At 41.4% G+C, this 21,440-nt stretch overlaps 1 protein-coding gene across 2 annotated transcripts in view; it reads right to left on the minus strand.

Annotated features, from left to right (window-relative positions):
* LOC126469524 (transmembrane and coiled-coil domain-containing protein 4-like) overlaps positions 1–21,440 on the minus strand; it is a 124,555-nt gene that overhangs the window by 5,296 nt on the left and 97,819 nt on the right. For both annotated transcript variants that reach the window (XM_050096643.1, XM_050096644.1), the window contains one exon: positions 14,260–14,393. In XM_050096643.1, the coding sequence (XP_049952600.1) occupies positions 14,260–14,393 (134 nt within the window). The remainder of the gene's footprint in view (positions 1–14,259; positions 14,394–21,440) is intronic.

Raw genomic sequence — 21,440 nt, forward strand, 5'->3', positions numbered from 1 at the left:
ACCAATGTGAAAGGGCAGATTGAATAACACAGGATATGAGTTAGAATGTCATATATAATATGACTGTTCTGGTCTGCAATGCCTGAGAGGTGATAAATTTTCCAAATGCAACTACATTTACTAAACACACTGATGGAATGTACAGAACATGCACCACTGGTCAACAATAAAGGCAAGCTGGCTTTGTCACATACAACAACAATGGCCAAGGACTGTAAATATATGATGAGACAGTGTAGACCTTTACTCCATACCACACATGTTAAACGGAAACATGTACACACACTTTCTCATGCATATTCTATCTATTGCACTAGAAGAGATATTACTGGATAAGTGACAGTGTTCTGTGGTTCAAATTAGACGGCAGTCCATCTCACACTTCCCACATTGTAACAAAAAAATTTTGAATTAACGTATTTCTCAGATACTTTTAGGGAAAACTTGAATGCCAATACTAACAAGCACTATATTTCATATACTCATTTTTTCAGGAGCTTTTGAATGTCATAAAAGAATTATACCATTTCATTTAAAATGTATACATTTCCTTTACTATCTTGGTTAACACAAGCATTAAGAATATTAACTATGTAACATAATTATGTGCCCTGTTCGTAATGTTCAGTTACGTTTCTGACCCAGGTGAACATAACTGGTGTGCTCATAAGGTGACCATACTGACCACAGAGCAACTTTCTGCGGGAGACTGACATTCTTAGGGGAATTGTCATGCAAGTGTTTTGAGCTTACATGGGTGTTTTCAAGTAGCCAGAGAGTAGGAGCCATGAGTAGAGTACAGAAGCATGGTGCTAAGTAGAGAGAATCTTGTGTGAAATAAAATTATCTACATGCAAGGGGGTAAAACAAATAAATAAATAAAATAAATAAAAAAAAACACTGCTGAGGGTGGAGCTTCTGTAGAATGAATTTCTGCTACTATAGGAGTGTATACCACAACTCATTGCCAGTTCAGTACTGCCTGTGTTGTCGATCAGGCTTGTCCTGTTCTTCTGCAGTGACTGTTTTTGTTAGTGCAGTTTTGTTCTTGTTTCAATTTTTATGACGGCAAGTTTAAGTGAACAATGTGTAGCTGTGAAATTTTGTTTTCCACTCAGTAAAAATGCTGCTGAAACTGTTTTAATGTTGAAAACAGCTCACCCAGATGACATTATGGGAAAAACTGAAGTGCAAGAGAAGTTTGCACAATTTAAAAATGGCGACATGTCAATTCATGACAAAACTCATTCTGGATGTCCATAACTGCCTGAATCAACTAAAATATTAAAAAACTTTGAGAGCTTGTGCTCACAGACCATCGACACGCAATTCATCAACTGTCAGAGATTAGTCGGTTACCTCGGAGATTGGTTTGGTACATTTTATGGAAGATTTGGAAATGAAAAGGTTTGCTGCCACATGCCACGTGCATGCACAGCCATCTTTGTTAGACAGTTCTTGGCTAAAAATGGCACGGTTCCGTGGCCTCATGCACCTTATTCACCTGACCTGGCTCCGTGCGACTTTTTCTTATTTCCACAAATGAAAAGGGGCAAGAAAGGACACTGATTTGATAACATTGAGGAAGTCAAGAAAAAAAAACGAGGGAGGAGCTGTTAGCCATTTCTGAAGAAGACTATACAAAAATGTTTCGAACAGTGGAAGCACTGGTGGGACAAATGTATTAGTTGTAATGGAGAGTATTTTGAAATGCATTCTTTTTTTTTTTTTTTCCACACACACTCTGCATACCACTGTACGGTGCTTGGCAGAGGGTACCACATAAACTACTAATTATTTTCTTTCCTGTTACACTCGCAAACAGAGGAAGAGAAAAATGACTGTCTAAAAGCCTTCGTACAAGCCCTAATTTCTCACATCTTATCTTCGTGTTCCTTAATGTACACTAGTGGCAATACAATCAATTGGCAGTCAGCCTCAAATGCCAGTTCTCTAAATTTCCGCAATTGTGCCTCATGAAAATAGCATAGTTTTCTCTCCATGGATTCCCACTGGAGTTCTGAAGCATCTCTATAATACTTGTGTGCTGAGCGAACCTACCTGTAACAAATACTGCAGCACACCTCTGAATTGCTTCGCTGTCTTCCTTTAATCCAACCTGCAGGGATCCCAAACACTATAACAGTACTCAGGAATGGGTCACACTAGCGTTCCACATGCCATCTCCTTTACGCATGAGGTACAGTTTCTCAAAAATCTCCCAATAAAACAAAGTACAGCATTCACCCTACCTACTACCAACTTGACATGCTCATTCCATTTCATATCGCTTTTCAACATCACACCTAGATATTTAACCAGTGTGACTGTGTCAAGCTGCATCCTAGTAATGCTGTATTCGAAGATTACAGGCTTCCTTTTGTAAATACTTTAGGATTAAAGAAGACCACTCACTGAAACGCAGAAGCATTGAGCTGTTGATAGGAACACACAAAAGAAAGAAAACTTGCATGAGCCACACACACACACACACACACACACACACACACACACACACACACACACACACCCTATGCCCCTACATGGTACAGGCTAGGCTAACATTGCCAACCCTATTTTGTGGCAGGTGGCCTGGTTGTGGTGGGCGTAGTGTTGAGTGGGGAGAGGAGAGAAGGAGAAATGCCACCGGTTTGCCAGCAAGGGGTGGTGGGCATATGGGCTGGCACAATTGTAGCAGCTGGTAAGAAGTGGCACACACTGAAGGCAACATGAGGACATGAATTAGGAGGATGTGAAAGGATGGAGGAAGGGGAAACTGATGTGTGGAGGGCATCGAGACAGTAGATTACCTGAGATTGAGGCCAGGACAATTACAAGAGCGGAGGATGTGTTGCAAGGACAACTCCCATCTGCATAGTTCAGAGAAGCTTGTGGTGGAGGGAAGGATCCACATGATTCAGGTTATGAAGCAACCACTGAAATTGAGCATCTTGTGCTCAGCTGCATTTTGTGCCATCAGATGGTCGACAATAGTTTGGTGGTGGCCATTCATCCTGGTGGACAATTGGTTGGTAGTCATAGCAACACAAAAGGCTGTTCAGTGTTTGCAGCAGTGTTGGTACATGACATGGCTGCTTTTACAGTTGGTATGACCTCTGATGCGCTACAGCAAGCCTGTGACGTGGCTTGGGCAGGTCTTGCACCTCAGTCTGCCACAGGGATATGATCCCCATGGTAAGTGGTTGGGAGTGGGAGTGGCATTGGGAGTGGCATTGGGATCGGTTGGGAGAAAAGGTGTTGAGGTTGTAAAGGAATGAGGATAGGCTGTCTTGGTCCTCAACCAAGATGAGGAGGATATCATCAATGAACCTGCACCAGACTAGAGGTTTGAAGTTTTGGGAAGAGGAAGGTTTCCTCTAGATGGCCCATAAGTAGGTTGGCATAATAAGATGATGATTCGTGGGCACATATGGCTGTGCCACATGTTGTTGTTGTTGTTGTTGTTGTTGCTGTTGTGGTCTTCAGTCCTGAGACTGGTTTGATGCAGCTCTCCATGCTACTCTATCCTGTGCAAGCTTCTTCATCTCCCAGTACCTACTGCAGCCTACATCCTTCTGAATCTGCTTAGTGTATTCATCTCTTGGTCTCCCTCTATGATTTTTACCCTCCACACTGCCCTCCAGTACTAAATTGGTGATCCCTTGATGCCTCAGAACATGTCCTACCAACCGATCCCTACTTCTAGTCAAGTTGTGCCACAAACTCCTCTTCTCCCCAATTCTATTCAATACCTCCTCATTAGTTATGTGATCTACCCATCTAACCTTCAGCATTCTTCTGTAGCACCACATTTCGAAAGCTTCTATTCTCTTCTTGTCTAAACTATATACCGTCCATGTTTCACTTCCATACATGGCTACAATCCATACAAATACTTTCAGAAATGACTTCCTGATACTTAAATCAATACTCGATGTTAACAAATTTCTCTTCTTCAGAAAAGCTTTCCTTGCCATTGCTAGTCTACATTTTATATCCTCTCTACTTCGACCATCATCAGTTATTTTGCTCCCCAAGCAAAACTGATTTACTACTTTAAGTGTCTGATTTCCTAATCTAATTACCTCAGCATCACCCGACTTAATTCGACTACATTCCATTATCCTCATTTTGTACCCTCCTTTCAAGACACTGTCCATTCCGTTCAACCGCTCTTCCAAGTCCTTTGCTGTCCCTGACAGAATTACAATGTCATTGGCGAACCTTGAAGTTTTTATTTCTTCTCCATGGACTTTAATACCTACTCCAAATTTTTCTTTTGTTTCCTTTACTGCTTGCTCAAGATACAGATTGAATAACATAGGGGAGAAGCTACAACCCTGTCTCACTCCCTTCCCAACCATAGCTTCCCTATCATGTCCCTCGACTCTTATAACTGCCATCTGGTTTCTGTACAAATTGTGAATACCCTTTCGCTCCCTGTATTTTACCCCTGCCACCTTCAGAATTTGAAAGAGAGTATTCCAGTCAACATTGTCAAAAGCTTTCTCTAAGTCTACAAATGCTAGAAACATAGGTTTGCCTTTCCTTAATCTTTCTTCTAAGATAAGTCGTAGGGTCAGTATTGCCTCACGTGTTCCAATATTTCAACGGAATCCAAACTGATCTTCCCCGAGGTCGGCTTCTACCAGTTTTTCCATTCGTCTGCAAAGAATTCGCGTTAGTATTTTGCAGCTGTAACTTATTAAACTGATAGTTCAGTAATTTTCACATCTGTCAACACCTGCTTTCTTTGGGATTGGAATTATTATATTCTTCTTGAAGTCTGAGGGAATTTCGCCTGTCTCATAAATCTTTCTCACCAGATGGTAGAGTTTTGTCAGGACTGGTTCTCCCAAGGCTGTCACTAGTTCTAATGGAATGTTGTCTACTCCCGGGGCCTTATTTCGACTTAGGTCTTTCAGTGCTCTGTAAAACTCTTCACACAGTATATTATCTCCCATTTCATCTTCATCTACATCCTCTTCCATTTCCATAATATTGTCCTCAAGAACATCAGCCCTGTATAGACCCTCTATATACTCCTTCCACCTTTCTGCTTTCCCTTCTTTGCTTAGAACTTGGTTCCCATCTGAGATCTTGATATTCATGCTAGTGGTTCTCTTTTCTCCAAAGGTCTCTTTAATTTTCCTGTAGGCAGTATCTATCTTACCCCTCGTGAGATAAGACTCTAAATCCTTACATTTGTCCTCTAGCCATCCCTGCTTAGCCATTTTGCACTTCCTGTCGATCTCATTTTTGAGACGTTTGTATTTCTTTTTGCCTGCTTCACTTACTGCATTTTTGTATTTTCTCCTTTCATCAATTAAGTTCAGTATCTCTTCTGTTACCCAAGGATTTCTACTAGCCCTCGTCTTTTTACCTACTTGATCCTGTGCTGCCTTCACTACTTCATCCTTCAGAGCTACCCATTCTTCTTCTACTGTATTTCTTTCCCCCATTCCTGTCAATTGTTCCCTTATGCTCTCCCTGAAACTCTGTACAACCTCTGGTTCTTTCAGTATATCCAGGTCCCATCTCCTTAAATTCCCACCTTTTTGCAGTTTCTTCAGTTTTAATCTACAGTTCATAACCAATAGATTGTGGTCGGAGTCCACATCTGCCCCTGGAAATGTCTTACAATTTAAAACCTGGTTCCTAAATCTGTCTTACCATTATATGATCTATCTGAAACCTTCTAGTATCTCCAAGGTTCTTCCATGTATACAACCTTCTTTCATGATTCTTGAACCAAGTGTTAGCTATGATTCAGTTATGCTCTGTGCAAAATTCTACCAGGCGGCTTCCTCTTTCATTCCTTAGCCCCAATCCATATTCCCCTACTGCATTTTCTTCTCTTCCTTTTCCTACTATCGAGTTCCAGCCACCCGTGACTATTAAATTTTCGTCTCCTTTCACTACCTGAATAATTTCTTTTATCTCATCATACATTTCATCAATTTCTTCATCATCTGCAGAGCTAGTTGGCATATAAACTTGTACTGCTGTAGTAGGCATGGGCTTCGTGTCTATCTTGGCCACAATAATGCGTTCACTATGCTGTTTGTAGTAGCTTACCCGCAATCCTATTTTTTTATTCATTATTAAACCTACTCCTGCATTACCCCTATTTGATTTTGTATTTATAACCCTGTATTCACCTGACCAAAAGTCTTGTTCCTCTTGCCACCGAACTTCACTAATTCCCACTATATCTAAGGTTAGCCTATCCATTTCCCTTTTTAAATTTTCTAACCTACCTGCTCAATTAAGGGATCTGACATTCCACGCTACGATCCATAGAATGCCAGTTTTCTTTCTCCTGATAACGACATCCTCTTGAGTAGTCCCCGCCCGGAGATCCGAATGGGGGAATATTTTACCTCCGGAATATTTTACCCAAGAGGATGCCATCATCATTTAACCATACAATAAAGCTGCATGCCCTCGGGAAAAATTACGGCTGTAGTTTCCCCTTGCTTTCAGCCGTTTGCAGTACCAGCACAGCAAGGCCGTTTTGGTTAGTGTTAAAAGGCCAGATCAGTCAATCATCCAGACTGTTGCCCCTGCAACTACTGAAAAAGCTGCTGCCCCTCTTCAGGAACCACACGTTTGTCTGGCCTCTCAACAGATACCCCTCCATTGTGGTTGCACCTATGGTATGGCCATCTGTATCACTGAGGTACGCAAGCCTCCCCACCAACGGCAAGGTCCATGGTTAATGGGGGGGGGGGGAAGGGGGGAGGCGGGGGGTGCCACATTTTTGTTTGTAAACCTTCCCTTCAAAGGGAAAGTAGTTGTGGATCAGGATACAGTTGGTAAGGTGTATAAGGAATGAAGTGGTGAGTATGGAGTCTGAAGGACATTGGGAGAGATAGTGTCTGACAGTGGCAAGGCCATGGGCATGGGCACGAGGGATGTTGGTGAACAGGAAGGTGCCATCAACAGTGACGAGTAGCATCCAGGAGGTAAAGGGTGGGGATGGTGGGAATTCAGTGAACAAAGTGATTAGTATCTTTCATGTGGGAGGCTACATTCTGGGCAACTAGTTGGAGGTGTTGGTTAATGAAGGCCACAGTTCTTCCAGTGGGAGCACAATAGCCAGCTACAATAGGGCATCCAGGATTGTTGAATTTGTGGATTTTGAGGAGCATGTAGAAGGTGGGTGTGTGGGGCTTTGTTGGGGTCAGGAGGAAGATGGACTCAGGTGAGAGGATTTGGGAAGGGCTTACGGGTTTCAGTAGGGACTGGAGGTTATCCTGGACTTCCAGTATGGGATACTCCTGCTGAGCTTGTAGGTGGAGGAGTCAGGCAGTTGGTGGAGGTCCTCCATCAGGTAGTCACTGTGGCTCATCACAACAGCGGTGAAGCCTTTGTCTGCAGGGAGGATGATTAGGTCTATATCTGTTTTGAGGTCATGTTGACTGTCTTTTCTTCTGCCAAAAAGTTAGTGTTCTTAGGAAGGGAACTGGGGAAGGAAGGTGAGGCCAAGTCGGAGGTAAGGAACTCCTGGAAGCTGACTAGGCGGTTGTTAGGTGGGAGGGGGGAGGGTCACAGTTAGATGGTGGTATGAACTGGGAGAGCCAATGTTCATTGATGAGTACGGTTGGCTCCAGTTGGAGGGATTGGTGGCATATAAGTATTTCCACTCTATGGATGAGGAGGAGGAGTGTAGGACTTTGACAAGTCCACCATGGTTCAGTTTGGGGGTGGGGCTGAATGTTAGAACTTTGGATAGTATTGGTTGGTTGATTTGGAGGAGGGGACGAACCAGTGAGCTCATCAGTCCCATTGGATTAGGGAAGGATGGGAAAGGAAGTTGGCCGTGCCCTCTCAAAGGAATCATCCCAACATTTGCCTGAAGCAATTCAGGGAAATCACAGAAAACCTAAATCATGATAGCCTGATGTGTGTTTGAACTGTCATTCTCCCACATGCGAGTCCAGGGTGCTAACCACTGGGCCACCTCACTTGGTTTTGGATAGGACTGAAACTTCTGTGGAACTAAGAGTTTTGGTGGAGAGGTTAACAACAGTGTTTTGGGTTGGCTTGTATCATGGGTTTTACGGGGTGTTGGGAGGGAGTTGTAGAGGACGTGGTGAATGAAGGTTGTCAACTAGGCAGGGCCTGGGTGCTATGAGAAGTTGACTAGGAGATTCACTCTGTGACAGACCAAGGTGCAAAACCTGCCCAAGCAATACAAATAGAACCTCCTACTAAAGTCCTGTCACAGGTGTACTCTACGTCAGATGCCATGCTTGCTGTGAACATAGCCATGTCATATACCAACACTGCTGCATACACTGCACTGTCTTTTATGTTGGTACAACTGCCAACAAGCTGTCCTCCAGGGTGAATGTGCAGTGCCAAACTGTTGTCAAGAACAAAGTTAACTACCTGATGACACAACATGCAGCTGAGCACAACATGCTCAATTTCAATGGCTGCTACACAACTCGGCCCATCTGAATTCTTCCCTCCACCACCAGCTTCTCTGAACTACGTAGATGGGAGCTGTCCTTACAGCACATCCTCTACTCCCATAATTGTTCTGGCCTCAATCTCGGGTAACCCAGTGTCCCCACACCCTCCACCCAGCAGTTTCGCCTTCCTCTATCCTGTCATCACCTTCCAATTCACGTCCCCAAGTCACCTTAAGCATATGACACTTCCCACTGGCTGTTACAATTGTGCAAGCCCCTATACTTGCCACCCCTAGCTCATGCATTCCTAAAAATGCTCCGTAAAAAAAGCTGGCAATTGTTGGAGACAACAGAGAACCCATAGCCATGTTTTTTTATGGAACATTTTGAGGAATGTGCATTGAATTCAGCTCCCCTTCATTCAACTTCATTTTATTGTTACGTTGATGACACATTTATGGTCTGACCACACAGTGTAGAAGCTCTTGAGCACTTCCAGGAACATATAAAAAGCATGCACCTAGACATCCAGTTCACCGCCAAGACAGAAAAAGAGGGAAGGATGCTGTTTTTAGACGCTGTGATACAACAAAAGTCAGATGGATGTTTTGACCCCACAGGGTACTGCAAGCTGATTCACACTGATTTATATCTGAGTGTCCAAAGCTTTCACCATCTGCTACAGAAGATAGCAGCTTTAAATACACAAGTACACAGAGCAAACACCATTTCTGATGAACACCACTTGGAGTCTGAAATCATTCACCTGAAGTACGTGTTCTGCAAGAATGGCTATTGGTCATGTGTTGTTTACGTGTTCTGCAAGAATGGCTATTGGTCATGTGTTGTTAAGTCAGCATTCTCCTAGAAAAGGAAATGTGAAAATGTTAGCCTCCTTCAGACAATCTAGCGTATCGTCAATTTGTGGAAGAGGGTAAACATCCTTTTTAGTTATCTTATTAAGCTTCCTGTAATCAAAACAAAAGCGCCAACTGCCATTCTTCTTCCTGACGAGGACTACTAGTGATGACCATGGGCTCTGCGAAGGGTAAATGATGTCATTCTTCATCATTTTCTGTATCTCGTCGCGAATTATTCGATGTTCCATTGCTGACACACGGTATACTCTTTGGCTTATTGGTTGATGGTCTCCTGTGCTAATCCGGTGCTTCACCGTCGATTTGTCTAATTTGCTGTTCACCTGTGGATTGAAGCATTCAGAGAACCCTTGAAGAATCGCAAATAGCTTTTTCTGTTGTTCCTTAGTGAGATCTGGTGGTAGTCAAGCTAGAAGATCTTGTCTCATAGTGGTAGTGCTAATTTCGCCCACAGACTCGGCACGGAGGCTTCTATGACGCTCAGCGTTTGCTATGCACATGCGTCTTGGAAGGATCTGTGGTTCTTGGTGACAGTTAACTATCCACAATTCACTGAATCCGTTCTTAAACGAGATGACAGAGGCTGGGTGACCAAGTTATTCTTCAGTGGTATGCTTCTCTTACATCCCACTACAAGATCCATGGGTTGATGAGTGGCATGACATGTGACAGTTACCTTTCTAGTGCTGACTGCAGGAATGACCACTTCATCCAGCACACAGTCTCCATACACTCGGATGTGCATCTTCCTGTCCACAGTATCTCATCTCGTCTAGCATAATCTTCGAGCGACCACAATCTATAATTGCCTGAGAAGCTTTCAGAAAGTCCCATCCGAGAATGACGTCATGACTACACTCTTGTAAGACAATGAATTCTGAGGGCTGTGTACAGCCACTTATACCCACATGAATGGTATATCTTCCTGTAGGTTTTACATATTTCCTATTATACACCTTCAGCATAGATATTTTGTTGTCAACGAATACGGTTTTCTGCAATTGGCGACTGTACTTCTCCAAAATGACTGAATATGATGCTTCAGAGTCCACAAGAACTTGGGCTTGTCGGCCACCGATGAGGATATCGACGTAGTTTCCTTTCATCTTTGTAGTGATCGGCGGCGAAGGATTTTTCTCTTCGGTGGCCACACCTCCAAGGTAGGTTGCACCCTTTAGTTTTCCAGGTTGTGGCGGCTAGGTGATCGGCTGGAGCTTCTAAAGGGCAATTGAGACCTTGATTGGCGTGTTGGGGAGTGTCCTCTTCAGCGGCTAGCTTGCAGCGATGGTGACCTATGTCGTCCTGCACCCACATCTTCTTATTCATCTTCGTTGTCCCAGAGTTGGTGTCTTCTGGCACGGGCGTCATCAAATATCCATCGCCTTTCTCGACAATAACGCACCACATGTCCTGGGTCTTGACTTTTTCACCGTTTTAAAGGGAAATGAAGGACGAGAGATTGGGTTCAATGTCTGTTCCATTTCCCCCCTTATGACCTCTCGAAGTGTCTTGGTTTTTGCTCGCTGTGAAATCCAAGTGCCTTCTGAACTTCCACACTTGTGAAATCAGTTGCTTCCTCCATCACAGACATCGATACGATGTTTGGAATCCATTCAAACTTCTTACATGTAATTCTTTTTTGATGCATTGTCTCGGTATACTGGCACCATTTTATGAAGTTGTCTGCTGTTGGAACCTCCCTCAGGAGTAGGGCTTGATACACGTCCTCAGCAACACCTTTCATGAGATATGCAACCTTATCTTCCTCCTCTAGGATCCACTATTTTACACAGCTCCAAGACATTTTGAACATAGGATGCTGTAGTTTCTCCTGGATGCTGTGCCCTGCATCTTTAATTTATCTTCAGCCTTGTACTTCTGTCGTCGTGTGTCTCCGAAATACTTGCGCAGTTCCGCCTGGAATACTTCCCAGTTTGTGAACTTCTCCTCGTTGTTCTCATACCATTGCTTGGCAGTGCCCTCCAAGTAAAAAAATACGTTAGCCAAACACACGGTGTCATCCCATTTGTTAAATTTGGCTATATGCTCATATACCTTCAGCCACTTGTTTGGATCTTGGCCATCATCACCAGAGAACCCGGAACGATGTCTCATGTGGCGGCACACAGTTGCTGTCATCGTAATGTCCTCTTCTTCTTCTGTCTCTGATAGATTGCAATCTGTTGAATATGGCTTGAACTTGGGTTTCTCGCCACGTAAATGGCGGTTCTGTCGTGGCCAGATGGGAGCCACTGTGTCGTCAATAATGCGCGCCATCACAAGTTCCAATACCCAGTGCCTTCACAAGAATAATGTCATGTAGAAGAAGGTGTAATTAGATGAATGACGAACACTAACTTCACTTAACAAAGGTTTATTCAGTACTTGCACATACAAGAGCGCAGAGCAAACTTCCTCCGGCCAGAACACATAAACTATACATACAGCTACAGAACATTCCAGTACAATGATTCTTGACATTTGTGGATACTTCTAGAATGTACTTGACCGAATATAGAAATTAAAATTGTACAGTCCAGGTGAGTTTTGGACTCATGACCTTCCATGCAACAGTTTAGTATCATAACCACTACACCACGGTGCTACTCAACTACTTCTGCGAGAATATTTACAATTTTCCCACAATTTACGCATGACAGAAAAACGTTTGTGGAGAAAAAAAATGACGTTGGCATGATGGCCATCCCATGTTACTCAGCAGATTTGAACTGGTAAATGTGTAAAAGTTGGAACAATTCATGCTGTATCTCCCGTTGCTGCCAAGCTGTACTTGGTATGGTGGTTGATGGGACTAACTAGGTTTGTTCGAATAAAGATTCATGACCAATCGCAATGATTTTCAAACTGTATCTACTGTGCAAATGCAGTTTCGTGATTGTTGTGATCATCTTCACACTTTTGTTGAACCACATTTAGCATGTTTTGGCATTTGTCCACTTGTAGTGCTAGTTGACACGGTCATTCACTTTGCACTGCTCAAATGTTTTCAGTTTAAAGACAATGCTAGTTATATATTTTTCCATGCTGAGCAAACTGTGTTTCAAGAATTTATTCTCATTGTCAAGTGCAGTATTTACGTATGTATTTTTTATATTACACAAACAATGAGAGTGATAGTTTGTGTGTGTGCGTGTGTGTGTGTGTGTGTGTGTGTGTGTGGTTTTCCACATAACTGAGGAGGCACAGTACCCAATAACCTCAAAGAGACACCTAAAGTACCTACACAGAATATCACGTGTTCAAACACCACACAAAATGCATATGTACATATTTGCACTTGACAACGATAAAAAATTCTCAAAACGTGTCATGCTAAGCATGAAAAAATACGTAACTAGTGCAGTATTTCATTATTTAAATAAGGCTTTCAAAAACCTATGAAACTGAGTCAAACATTCCTGCTTCACAGACAGTTATCAGTTCCAGTTACATCAGCTGTTTTTATTAGATAATAGCCCTTTATTAGATAATAAACATGTTGCTGACAAGTCGTTTGATGCCTGTTGTGTACATATATCATACATACAGTGCAAAAATGCAAGTGGGTATCCTAAATGTAACTTTTACCGCTTAAAACGTTATTTCCCACATTTTGCACAATTTTTTTGAAGACCCTAGAAAAGTGTTATAGCTGGGTTTCACTGTTTATTATAAGTGCAGAATATGACTGCGATATGTCACAAATGTTTTACATAGTACATATCTAACTTAAAATCAGTTTCATGTTGTCAGCTGCAAACTCATATATTCATGTTTCTCAACAGAGTCATGGCATTTGAATCCATTATCGATGGCTACAATTTACTGTCGTTACAGTATTGAGCAAACTGAATAACCATAATATGTTATCCTCACAGCTCCATTTTGCTGAACTGGAAGAAATCTGACCACTTCAAGTTAACAGCACACTACACCATTTGTTGCCAATTTTGAAAATCAACTGTGCTTTCGAGCATTAGCTGATTTAGTGCCACTGCTGAACATTTTGTTTCATTATGCTGTGTTTTGGATGTTCTGTGTGAACACATCTATATTAGAATTAATTTGCCTACTGTAGAAATATATACAGTTGCAGATTATTTGTCCATTTTTAAAGTCAATTCGGTTCTGACTACATTTAGATTCAGGTGAACTACAGTTCACATGTGCTAATTTAAAAGAGAGAGAGAGAGAAGAGGCAAGGAAGGGACACAGGATGCAGTCCCATAGTTGGCAGCATGATGAAATTTGCTGACTGTTCACCACTATCCTCCCCATATTTGGCCAACCTGGTGCCACTGCCCTCCATCCTACACTTCTGAAATTGTCAAATACATCTGCATGCTATCTCAGCTACCAAAACTTCACCTCTGTATGTAAGACAACCCCTACATTAAGCTATTACGTAATTTAACAACAACAATTTCCTCAACAATCAAAGTTTATTTATCAGCAAATTTAAGACACCCTATTGTTTTTGAATGACAAAAATGAGAACAACCTCGCCTTATAGTGGGTAAATATGATGTGTGGTGAGTGGTTACCTTAACTCCTTTTATTATTTATATTCCATTCAGTACTCTACAGTATCAGTTTACAATGAATGTAAATAAAAATGTGATCTTCAGTAAAGACTGAAATGCTATGACAAATGGCAAAATTAATCTTTCCAGAGTGAAAATACATGAAGACATTTTTCCTCCAATATGAAGGCTGCACAGAGAAATTTTAATGAAATATCTTCATACATGAAATGCACCTGAGTGTTAAAACACTAAATCCAAACGCAAAAGTTAACAACTGCACGGATTCTGTATCACCGTAACTTTTGACACATAAATTTTTAGTAGCAGATATACCACAAAAATTATACTCTTGTCAATAATGAAGGCAACATTTATAAAATGAAAATACTTAAAACGTTTTATTGAAGCCTTGTTTACAAATATTTTGATTACCTTTGTCGTAGGGCCGTATGCAATTTCAGATGAAGATTTCTTTAATGCAGAGACTGTGTCTGGATCCACTTCCTTTGTACGAATGCCTATGGCTTTCAGAATTGCATCTAGTTTGTCTGGATAGTCTCTGTGCCCTGAAAAAATTAATGTCATTAAAACATTTCTAGTAGAAATACCCATATTTTGCAACACAGGTAAACACATGAAAGTAGAAATGGGGTGTACTGGAGGAAGATATGAACTACAGCAACTTTTACGTGACAGTATTCATTAGAAGAGAAAATACATATCTCGTTGTCATAATTCCTATGCAGTTTAATGGCAAAAGTATTAAACCATGTCAAGATATGTTTATATTAACAGGATTTTTCATCACTATTTGTAATCCAGGATGAGATTTTCACTCTGCAGCGGAGTGTGTGCTGATATGAAACTTCCTGGCAGATTAAAACTGTGTGCCGGACCAAGGTCCCGAGTTTGAGTCTCGGTCCGGCACACAGTTATAATCTGCCAGGAAGTTTCTCTATTTGGAAGATTTTATTTTGATACTGAGTGAAGATAATGCAAATTAGTAACAATATTATGGCATCATCACAATATGTAACTCACAGCAGTTCTCAGAAGCCATGACAAATCAAAATCAAGTCTGTATGAAGTTACGAAACCAGCCCATCCATAATGTGAGTATATGGATTTTCTACTGCTCTACCCCAACCACAGTGTATCTGTATATAGTACGGCATGTCAGATTATTAATAGATCTGTAGCATTAGAGCAATGTTCTCATCAGCAAAGGCTTTATATACATTAATTGATTTAAACTGATCAGCCAGAAAATTATGACCACCAACCTCCTATCGATATAAACCCAAACAGGTAATAGCAGTGTTACCTGGCAAGGAATGAATGCTAATCAGACATTTGCGTGGTGCAAGTAGTATCAGTGAGCATTCTGTACATGTGTAGAATGAAGAAGGTGTATTATCTATCTGATTTTGACCGATGGCAGAGTGTGATGACCCAGAGGCTCAGCAGAAGCATTTCAGAAACTGCAAGATTTGTTGGGTGTTCGAGGAGTGGCGAAACAAAGGTGAAACAATATCCAGACATTGTGGCGTTGTGCGGCCAACCCTTGTTACAGATGTCGGATGTCATACGCTGGGCAGACATGTAAAACAGGACAGGTGGTGAACTGTGGTGGAACTAACATCAGACTTTAATGCTGGGCCAAGTACAAGTGTGCCGGAACACACAGTGCACTGAACACTCCTAATGATGCCGATGACTCAAGCATGTGCCAATGTTAACACCATGACATTGGCAACTACGACTGAAATGGGCCTGTGACCATTGGCACTGGATGTTTGTGCAGTGCAGAGTGTTGCACAGTCTGATGAATCCCGATTTCTTCTTCATCATGCCGATGATGTGTGCAAATGTGGTGCCAACTCTCTCCTTCCATGCTACAGAGTGTCGCCACTGTTATCCATGCCAAAGATGGACATATCAGATATTAGGTAGGTGGTCATAATGTACTGGCTGATCTGTGAAAATTTAAATATTAGGAGGAGGAATCTATGTAAGGATCTGAAATAACAATGATTCACATTTCCAGATATGGTGGAGAAGCAAAAAATGGAGAGACACAAGAAATAGCCTCACTTCATAAACACCTCAGCCAAATCCTATAAATATACAGCAGAAAGTAGTAGCACTTTCCAGTCACGCTATGAGAGATTGCATTTACATTTACAAAAATATTCAAGTGTTATACACCTCCCCACCCCACCAGCCTCACTCACTCCAATCCCCACACCAAGTTTGATATAGGTAATGAAGTGCTTTAGCATGGTGTGTCATGAACATTTTAACAGTAGTGACATAGTTTGTAGAGGATAATAAGCAGAAATGTCTCTTGGCAATGGCTCTACTGTCTCTACGGGTGTGTCATTACAGTCATGAACTTTTAACTAAACCTACAGATATTTAAAAAGATAAAAAAGTGGTATCTAATTAAGTGAACATACTTGTCAAGGAATAGAGCCTCTTTTTCTGAGTCACCTTTGACTGAAGTCATCAGCAATATGTACAGAGAGTGATGTCAACTTGATCAAGTTAAGCCTTTAAGCACCATACTCTGCCTGACAAGACAGGTTATGTGTATGATGGGACTGGAATAGGATGTGTTGGGTGAGTGCACTAGACAGGCCTTACACCCACCTAGCCCATACACCTAAAGTCTCAACACAGACATATCCTATTCTATCAGAGGCAGGGCCACCTGTGAAAGCAGACATGTCATATATCAGCTCTGCTGTAACTTTTGCTCAGCATTTTATGTGAGCATGACAACCAACCATCTGTCCATCCAAATGAATAGCACTACATAATTGGGTCAAGACCAGAGTAGACCAGCTAGTGGCAGAACGAGCAGTTGAGGACAAGATGCTTGATTTCAATGGTTGCTTCACAACCTACACTATCTGGATCCTTCTGTCCAACCACTAGCTTGTCTGAATTATATAGATGGGAATAGCCTAGCAACGCATCTGTTGATCCTGTAATCCTAACCTCAGTGTCCACTAGTCTCTGCCCCACACACAGCTCTATCCTTGCCCCATACCCTCTTCTATCCTGCACCATGACCATAATGTCACCCATCCTGCACTTACACCCTCTTCTTCGCTGTCTCTCTCTACCTCTGTTCTATCTCCTCTTCCCAGTCCACTCCTCCAAATCAATGTGTGTTGTGCACAACTCCTGCTGCCTGTGGCCATAAAAAGCTCAATGGTCCTACTTTCCTAAAACATATGCCTGTTGCCTGCCCTTTCCAGCTGTCAAACACTCTTCCCCCAACCTCCATCACAATGCCTGTCTCCTTTCTCCCCTTGTCCACTCAACCTAATGCAACCATTAACCCATGTCGAACTGCAGTGTGTGTGTGTGTGTGTGTGTGTGTGTGTTTTTAAGGATTTGTCTGAAAGTTAGAAATCCTGTTTAAGTGCCTTTTCATGACCCAACACTTCAGCTATATCATAAGAATTGTTACCTTTACTCTTTTCATTATTTAATTTGTTTACAAGATGACAGTACAGAACTGTATCGAAAGCTTTTATGAAGTCAAGACAGATGGTATAAACCTTGACTCCTGTAAGTGCAGTCTACTGGATCTCAGGAATGAACAAGGCAAGCAAAATCAAAATATCGTTACCTGTGTAATCTATCTGGATTCCTAGAGCAGGATGGTTACTCTAAGTTCAGTGGCCTTTTCTTGATTGCGCAGCAGCAGCTCACACGATTATTTACCCAAGAGATACAATGTGGTGGGCTATATCCCTTTGACTTGCAGGGGTAGTAATCACCTCTAAACTGAATTATTAATTTTCTATGTATAAAATGAAGTGTTTAAATATAGTTAAATTTTACAATTAATTGTTTAACATTATAAGAAATAAAATAAAATTATGGAACCAGCAGGAATCAAACCACAGTAGGTTTGTGGATACCCTCTCTTAACCACTTGGTTACTATGCCATTTCTGATACTCTATGTGTATATGTTTTGAGAGCATTTTACTTTTTCCTATGGTCCATTCAAACAAAATCTTCCAGGAACCTGAAAGGGACATCTACCTGCTTCTGTTCACATAGTTTCAGCCAAACTGGTGAGCTTTGTCCCATACCCTCACATTGTTAGATTTACGTTTGGAGATCTAACTAACTCTTTAAATCTCAATTTCTTCTCCTAAAATCTACTGGAAAAGGGCCTCTTTAGCAAATGATCTACAGAAAACATTTTCATATTAAAGAAAGGGGCATTTTCCTCTTTTGCTGTATTAATTTTATTTGTTCATGACTAATGATCTTGTGGTTCTGCAATAGAAAACTATGCTTTACATATTGAAATGTCAGCACTACAGCTTGACATTTACAAAGGTATTATATAGAGGATGACTGCCAAATTTTATAAGTTCTGACACTACCCTGTCTTCACCAGGTGCATGGTTATTTTTAAATTTATGTATCACTGACTCCACCTGCCTGCATTGCTGGTCTTTTTGCTTCTTGCCTTTCATCTTCTCTTGCCTCTATATTCTCCTTCTGTTCTTGTGGATCTCTTGGTATGTGGTCTGAGGTGGTATTGAGTATATCTTTAAAACATTCTGCCCATCTCTGCAAAACTTTGTTTATCTCTGAGCATCTTACCAAAAGAAGAAGAGTGAAACATGATGGAAGTTCAATGATTATTTGAGCAGCCATATCATGGTATTCCATGGGCCCCATGGTTACTCTGAAAGGTCACATTACTGCCAAGGATTATGTGACCATTCTGGCTGACCAGATCTATCACATGGTACATTGTTAGTTCCCCAGTGGTGATTGTGTGTTCCAAAATGACAGGGTTCATGTTCATGCAGCTTCTATCATTCAGAACTGATTCTGCAAGTATGAGGATGAATTTTCAAATTACCCCGGCCACCACAGTCATCAGATCTCAATATTACTGTGCCTTTGCTTTGGAAAGACGGCCATGTGACCACTATCCACCTCCATCACCATTATCTGAACTTTACGCCATTTGGCAGGGAAAATGGTATAACATTACCTTAAAAGCTATACAGGACATATATTTATCCATTCCGAGATGACTGGAAGCTGTTTTGAATGTCAATAGATTTCCTACACTGTATTAGGCATGGTAATGTGTTGTGTATTGGCAGTTCCATATTTTCGTCCACAATCTGTAGCTGCACTCTATCCAGGCCAGTTCTGTTCCAGCTGTAAGTTGGTGTCAGAAACAAATTTGCTTTCAGTTGTAAATGACCTTGCCCTCAGATTTGGACTTGATCATGGTTTTGACATGACACTAAGATGAGCAATCCATGTGTCTGTACAAAGTTCATGCCTTACTATAAGATTGACGAGTACCAACAAATGAAACAACCTCTGGTGCCATTTCAGCGTCAATCAACATCTCACACCTGTTGTTAACACATAACAGGACAAACTTGTGGCCAGTACCCATTACAGACTTCAGCCCTGAGATGCAATGGTTCACCCCATTCACTTTCAGTTGAAGATGAACTTTATAAAGGACAAGCATGCCTATAGATGCAGCATCATCAGAGATCTAGGGAAACATCAGAACACTCTTATGTGCCAAATACATTAAATTAGAGAGCCGATAGCTGCTGCAGTGCAGGGCAGCATACTAAAGCCTGTTGGCTGTTTGTAACACAGCTTGTGATTATTCATTAACAACTGTCAATTCTCCCTGCCGTTGACCTCAACTAAAACATTCCCCTATTCATTTTTCAGTATTAGACAGAATTAAATAGACACATGAAAGGATCTAAAGAATAGAAATCATACAATACATTGAGTAAACAAGTGGTTGATTTTCCCAACTGCAAAATCTGATGCACTGTTGAGCTAGATTTTCAAAGGTCGCTGATCCACGAAGCTAGAATGTAAAATTTTAAAACATGCACTAATTTCATGTAAACACACAACTAAGCAAAAAACATTAACTGTGGCTGCTGATACTGCTACTGTGAGAGGCTCCATTGGTAATCCCCATAGACTCAATTTATTGGCATAACTGTAACAACTAATGTCACAGATACCTAAAGAACATCACTGATGCAGCAGCTTAGCACACTCTTTAAATAGTCTGCAAATAAACTGTAACAGCTATTAGGATGGAACAAAATACAGTTTTAAAAAGCAATCACTCATAATGCTCATCCATATATTCAAAATAATTCTAGTAGATAGCTCATCACAAGTGTTGCACTGACATTTACAGCAGTCCACATACATAGTTTTGATTACTAAATACAAAATGTTTGCTGACCCAAACTACAATGGTGAATATTATGTAGTCATGTAAATAATATTTATTCATACATTGCTCCCGTACCCATTACATAAACATGATGCAAGTTCACAAGTGCAGACATACTGTTGATAAAAATTGTGTAGCTGGTGTTTTTGCAGTACCTTGGAAACATCCATTTTGTATGGAAGTCATTGGTGATTTTTGATGCCCAGTAAGGTAATATACAGTATGTACAAGAGCCAAAAGGGATAATAAGAGTGGACAACCAAGAACAAAGTGCTCGAATTCAAAAGGATGTAAGACAGGAATGTAGTCTTTCGCCCCTACTGTTCAATCTATACATCGAAGAAGCAATGATGGAAATAAAAGAAAGGTTCAGGACTGGAATTAAAATTCAAAGAGAAACGATATCAATGATACGATTCGCTGATGACATCGCTATCCTAAGTGAAAGTGAAAAAGAATTACATGTTCTGCTGAATGGAATGAACAATCTAATGAGTACAGAATATGGATTGAGAGTAAACTGAAGAAAGACGAAAGTAATGAGAAGTATCAGAAATTAGAACAGTGAAAAACTTAACATTAGGATTGATGGTCACAAAGTAGATGAAGTTAAAGAATTCTACTACCTAGGCAGTAAAATAACCAATGATGGATGGAGCATGGAGCATCAAAAGCAGACTAACAATTGCAAAAAGGGCATTCCTAGCCAAGAGAAGTCTGCTAGTATTAAAAACAGGCCTTAATTTGAGCAAGAAATTTCTGAGACTGTGCATCTGGAGTACAGCTTTGTATGGTAGTGGAACATGGACTGTAGGAAAACCAGAACAGAAGAGAATCAAAGCATTTGAGATATGATGCAACAGACAAATGTTAAAAATTAGGTGGGCTGATAAGGTAAGTGTTGTATCCGTAATTGGAGAAACAACAAATAACGACTGGCATGAGTTCCAAATTCTGTTTATTGCCAACAGTTCCACTATACTAACACAACTTGGTGCTTGATCGAGAGCAGCGACTGGGCTGCAGAGTCCAAGTCCGGTATGGTAAACAGTCGTAGTACAGTGTAGCGTCGTTTCCTGGGTGCGACGTCGACGTTGCAAGTAGGTAGCCCAACACGAGACTGCCCGGCATGGCGGCATATGCGGCTATGTAGGGCGAGTGGTGGAGGAATATGCCCACCATAACCGAGTCCGCTTGTCGTGTCCTGATACGATTGGCGGTGCGGCCTCATGTAACTATCTCTCGGGAGGACGCCGGCCGAGGTTGCCATGACAGTGGGGAGGCACTAAGTGTGTGATGCCTGCGCCTGCACTGTACAGCTGTGCAGAGCTATG

Source organism: Schistocerca serialis, chromosome 3 (assembly GCF_023864345.2).
Source record: "Schistocerca serialis cubense isolate TAMUIC-IGC-003099 chromosome 3, iqSchSeri2.2, whole genome shotgun sequence".
Classification (NCBI taxonomy): domain Eukaryota; kingdom Metazoa; phylum Arthropoda; class Insecta; order Orthoptera; family Acrididae; genus Schistocerca; species Schistocerca serialis.